The sequence below is a fragment of the Tupaia chinensis genome, unplaced genomic scaffold (assembly GCF_000334495.1).
Source record: "Tupaia chinensis unplaced genomic scaffold, TupChi_1.0 Scaffold144682_1, whole genome shotgun sequence".
Classification (NCBI taxonomy): Eukaryota; Metazoa; Chordata; class Mammalia; order Scandentia; family Tupaiidae; genus Tupaia; species Tupaia belangeri.
Genome location: NW_006204543.1, coordinates 2,766,104 through 2,771,420, shown reverse-complemented (window position 1 = coordinate 2,771,420; position 5,317 = coordinate 2,766,104). Strand labels below are relative to the sequence as shown.

Here is a 5,317-nt window from a genome sequence, read left to right as displayed (position 1 = left end):
CGGGGGCGGCGGGGGGAGCCACAACCAAGTTCACAGTTCCGGGTACGGCCGTGCGCCCGGCCCGGCCCGGCCCAGCCCGGCCCGGCCCGGCCCTGGGGCTGCGTTCTTGCAGAAGGAAGCCCTTGGCCTGGTAATCTGGCGCTCGGCCGCTTACTGTCTAATCAATGAGATGGCGCTACGGACTCTTCCCTTGGTACTAAAACGCCCGTGACTGCCTTAGGCTCCTGGAGCCCTGACTTCACTGCTGCTTACGCTGTCTGAGCACGCGGTCTGTAACTGCTGTCCTCACTAGCCCCTGCTCGCATGTCTCGTCCCCACGACCGCACCCTTCCGCAGCTCCTGCCTCTTCACACGGCTGTTCATGTGCCCGCACCAGTCGGCCAGGCTTTTCCGTCCTGCTGCCGAGAACGGGGTTAAGCAGCGTGGCTTCGGCCGTGTCTGACCCAGCTTCACAGCGCTGCTCTGTCTGTTGCCACGGCAGGCCACGCGGGCCACACAGCCTAAGTTGTAGTGCCCTGTACTTGGAGCACTTGCTCCGTGAGCGTGGACAAAGGGTGGAAGCCCTGTGGAACCCAACAGCCATGTGAGGAGGGAGGGCCTGTTCTTCCTCTGCTGTATCACGGGGCAGCGTGACCGAGTCCTCCACTGGGGAGCGGCATGGGCCCCGCCTGGCCTGTTTGATGCCACGGTGCTGCAGGGGAATAGCAGTGGCTGGCCTCCTTCACGCTGCCTCCACGCCTGCCTGGAATACAGATGAGCCGATTAACCGAGGGCCTCTTCCTCTCTTGATTAATTCCCCATTCTGTCTTTCCGTGTGTCTCTCTTCTCTTCCTCCTCCTCCCCTCTGCCTTTCCTAAACCCTGCAGATAGCCCGGGAGGCCGAGGCAGCCATGTTTCACCGCAAGCTGTTCGAAGACCTGGTGCGAGCCTCCAGGCCCTCCGCGGACCTCATGGAGGCCATGGCCATGGGCAGCGTGCAGGCTTCCTATAAGTGCTTAGCAGCAGCTCTGATAGTTCTGACGGAGTCTGGCAGGTAGGGCCCTCAGGGCAGGTGGCGCTGTAGCATAACCTGCCTCTTCTGCAGCTCCTCCAGGAGGAGGCGGCCAGGGTCCCCTGCACCGTAGGGCTTCTCGTCTGCAGGATTCAGCCAGGGAGGTCACGACAGGGCAGGAGCGCAGGCCCCACTGGCTCCCGGGCACCTGGTGAGGGACCCGCGCCCGCAGGGCCTTGCTCTCGCTCGGCTCAGGCTCTGCAACGACGGCCCCTCGTGGCCTCGCCCGGGCCAAGTTCCTCACCAGCTGCCCGAGGGATGCTCCCCACCCGCCCCCTCTGCGACAAAGCTCTGACAGCTCTGTCCCCCTCGTCCGTCTGGACGGACGTCACCCCCTAGATTGCCCGTGAGGCGGAGGCCGCCATCTACCACTTGCAATTGTTCGAGGAGCTCCGCCGCCTGGCGCCCATTACCAGCGACCCCACCGAAGCTGCCGCCGTGGGCGCCGTGGAGGCCTCCTTCAAGTGCTGCAGTGGGGCCATAATCGTGCTCACCAAGTCCGGCAGGTAGGAGCTCTCCTGGGGGGCCCAGAGCCGCGTGTCGGACAGCGCTCAGGTGGCGCTGGGCCGAGGTAAGACCCCGCGGCTGCCGCCCACGGCTTGTAGGAGCGAGCTCTCCTGGCTCTGGCAGGGTCTGGGAGTGAGCAGGCCCCGGCTCTGGGCCCCGAGGGCCCCGGGCAGCACCCTCGTCCTGCAGAGCCAGCGCTCCGACCTGAGAACACGTCTGGCTGGGCTGGGTGATGGTATGCTCTGAGGACCAGCCCGGGAAACCTGGCGGGTCACGCCGGTGTTGCCTCTGACGAGGGCCACTGCCCCCGTGTGCACCGCCCACTCCCTGTGAGCCTCCGTGACAAGTGGGCGTCCCCCCAGAAAAGCCTCTCAGCTGTCCGGGTGGCTTTCTGCAGGCCCCCAGCTAGGCTGAGGACAACTGAGGCTGGGACTTGGGGACTGGCTCCTGGCCCAGGACTGTGCTCCTCGGCCCGCGCAGGGGCAGCCGGGGGCTGCTGGCAGAGGAGGCTGGGGAGGCGCTGACGGGGGGATCGCTCCCGTGGAGGCCTGGCCTTTGTGAAAAGGTCACGGGGGCTATTTGTAGCTTGTCTTCTGAGGTTTCGCTCACTGGTCCTGATTCAGCAATGGCTCCCTCCGACGCTGGTGTGGCGGCCAGGCCTGAAGCAGGGTGTGGCTGCTGTACCGTGGCTGAACTTCCCTGACACCTGTCGGGTGTCCTCACAGCCTGTCCCCTGGGGCCCAGTGGGGCCCAGTGCCTCTGACATCTCCGTGTGTGTGGTGTCAGGTTCAAGGGAGCTCCCCATCTCTCAGAGGGGCCTGGGCAGGTGAGGCTGCTCCACCCTCCTGCTCCTCCCGGCCAGCCCCAGGGCAGCTCCCGGATCTCCGAGCCTCACCGTGGCCTGCTTGCTGCCGGGCCCAGTGTGCTTGCTGGGACTGAGGGCCACAGATGGCGGTCAGGTGCTCTCCACGTGCCACCCAGCCCGCAGCTGTGCTGGCAGCAAGAGGGAGGAGGCTGGGCAGGGCCGCCTCTGTGCCAGACGGGAAAGCTCAGGGCGAGGGAGGGCTCCTGCCAGCTGCAGGCCATGCGGGTGAGTGGGTGACCAGGGGCCCCAGCCAGCGAGAAGGAGGGCGGTGTTGGCAGCGAGCCCAGGACGGTGCAGGCCTTGGGAGGCAGCAGCCTGCCCTGGAGGGGCCCAGGGAACAGGTACAGAAATGGCCAGAGCCTCCCAGCTGGGGCCGACGCAGATAAGGGCCCGCTGTCACTGAGGCCCCGGTGCTTCCCGGGACAGTGTCACGGCTCGTCACGCCTCTCCCCGTCCCCTCTCAGGTCTGCACACCAGGTGGCCAGGTACCGCCCCCGCGCCCCCATCATTGCCGTGACCCGGAACCCCCAGACTGCGCGCCAGGCCCACCTGTACCGGGGCATCTTCCCTGTGCTGTGTAAGGACCCGGTCCAGGATGCCTGGGCGGAGGACGTGGACCTCCGGGTGAACCTGGCCATGAATGTGGGTGAGTGGCTAGGAGCCAGGCCGGGACCCCGAGTTTGGGGAATAGGAGGGGACATGCAGCCCTTCCTCGCAGGACAGCAGGTGGGATCTGCCCATGACTGAGGGTGGGTGGGAGCCGCAGCACTATGGGTTCCCGGTTACGTGCCACTGTGGCCTTTGTCCCTGCGTAAGGTGGGGTCACGGGCAAGGAAGCTGCGCTTGCTGACCTTGAGTGAGGCTCCCCACCCTCCGAAGTGATCTGAATGTCGTCCAAAGGTCCCTGCCAACCCTGCCATCTGACTGGGGAAATCTCTCCCTCTGCCGCCCCGGGGCTGTGTGCTGGCGCCACCTGCTGGTGTGAGGCAGTCGCGCCTGCCTGCAGCTTCCCGGGCCGTGTCCCGCTGTGTGTGCCTGCCTGGTGGCCTGGTGGCCTGGTGCTCACCAGCCTCTTTTCTTCCCTTCCAGGCAAGGCCCGAGGCTTCTTCAAGACGGGAGACGTGGTCATCGTGCTGACCGGGTGGCGCCCGGGCTCTGGCTTCACCAACACCATGCGCGTGGTGCCTGTGCCCTGACAGACCCCAGCGCCCTCTGCAGCCCGTCCCACCCCTCCCGACCCATCCATTAGGCACAGTGCTTGTGTAGTGCTCACCGGCTGTGGCGTGGCACAGGCGGGCCGGGCCGCCAGGCAACAGGAGTGCCGCCATCACCCCAGGCTGCTTGGACCCTGCTCTGTGGGACGAGGCATGTAGGATTGGAGGCCTCGAGCTCACCACAAGAGGGCGACAGTGCGCTCTCCGTCTTGTACTCAGACAGGTCCCTGTAGAAGGATGCCCAGAGAGCTGCCCGCCCTGGGCGCAGGAACCAGCCCTGGCATGGGGTGGGGTGGGGTGGGGTGGTGACGGGACTCCAGTCTAAGAGCCTGGCCCTTCCCTGCTTCCCCAATCTCTGGCCCTGGCCCACGGCCTCCCCAACTGCCACCATGTCATGCTCTAGTGTCCCCACCCCTCCCTGTGGCTGCAAGCACTCCACCTTTCTGGCTGGCCTGGGCCTGTTGCTATAGAGCCTACCTGTGTCAATAAACACGGCTGAAGCACCTGTTTCCTCTCTTCTGCCGGGGAGTGGGGGGGTGGGGGTGGGCATGGCCGCAGCCTCGGCCCTTGCTGGGGTGCTGTCATTCAGGGCCCCCTGCCATCCTGTCTGATGCGGGGCACTGAAAGCTGCTGGGGGATATCATGACCCCCTTCAGCATTCCAGGGAGTGGGGTACTGCAGGGGTGGGAGGCCCCAGTGGTTCTGGAGGAAACGGGGAGGCAAGGGACCGTGCTGGTGGGTCAACCCGGAGTGAAGCAGCTCCCAGCCCGCCCTCCCCTTTGGTCTCCCCTCAATAGAGGCCACTTAAGAGCTGGGGAGGAGTCCCTGGACACATGGTGGGTTTTGCCCTTGGTCTCAGAACAGTAGGGAACAAAGTTCTCCCTCTCCCGCCACTCCCCCACCCATGCCCTCCTTGGCAGCAACGTGGTCAGGGCTGCAGGAGGGCTGGGAATAGGACCAAGGTGGGCCAGCATCCTCCCTGCCCCTGGCTACTCCCAGGAAGCAAGTAAGTTGGAAGGGCCGGCAGAGGGGAGACCTGCTAGCCCAGTTCACTGCCATATCCCCCCACTTGGCCCTGGGCTCTTTGCCGGCCACCTTCAGACCTTCCAGAGGCTCCCCTGGCGCCAGATACTGGCCAGCCCAGTGTCTGCCCCCCGAGAAGTGGCGGAGACAGGAGGGTGGCCAGTTGCAGGACAGCCTGGCCAACTGGGACCCTGTCTCAAAAAAGAAAAGGAAGCAAAGACGTTGGAGTTTTCCGTTCAAAATTCCCTCTGGTGAGAACCAGCAGATTGCATCGCTATATTCCCACGTAGTTGACTGCGGTTTGAATCCCAGACCAGGAGGTTTAAACCCCACGATGAGCGCGCACGTGCATGTTTGCGTGTGTGTGTGTGTGTCCAAAATCCAGAGGGAACAGAGGATAAGGACTTCCTGCCCGGCCGGCCCCCCTGGGGAGCGCACACGACCTATTGCAAGGCTCTCAAAACCCCAAATCCCCTCTGGCGTTCCTACTCCCCCGTCGAGAGGCACTGAAATTCAACTAGCCGAGCTGTGGGAAGCATGGGTTCCCGCAGGGCCCTCCGAGCTCCAGGACCAGGAGGACACCGGAAGTTGCACGCAGTCATGGGCCTCCTGCAGTCCGCGGACGGAGCTGGGGCGGCACCTGGGCGCCGGGGATGG

The 5,317-nt window shown here is 65.1% G+C and overlaps 1 protein-coding gene across 3 annotated transcripts in view; it reads left to right on the top strand.

Annotated features, from left to right (window-relative positions):
- PKM (pyruvate kinase M1/2) overlaps nucleotides 1–4,142 on the top strand; it is a 25,799-nt gene extending 21,657 nt beyond the window's left edge. For 2 of the 3 annotated variants that reach the window (XM_006167269.3, XM_006167272.3), the window contains 3 exons: nucleotides 1,391–1,557; nucleotides 2,888–3,069; nucleotides 3,513–4,142. In XM_006167269.3, coding sequence (XP_006167331.1) covers nucleotides 1,391–1,557; nucleotides 2,888–3,069; nucleotides 3,513–3,619 — 456 coding nt within the window. In that variant the 3' untranslated portion in view covers nucleotides 3,620–4,142. Of the gene's footprint in view, nucleotides 1–866; nucleotides 1,034–1,390; nucleotides 1,558–2,887; nucleotides 3,070–3,512 lie in introns of all 3 variants that reach the window. The other variant, XM_006167270.3, reaches the window with a different exon arrangement.
- The last annotated feature ends 1,175 nt before the right edge of the window (nucleotides 4,143–5,317 follow it).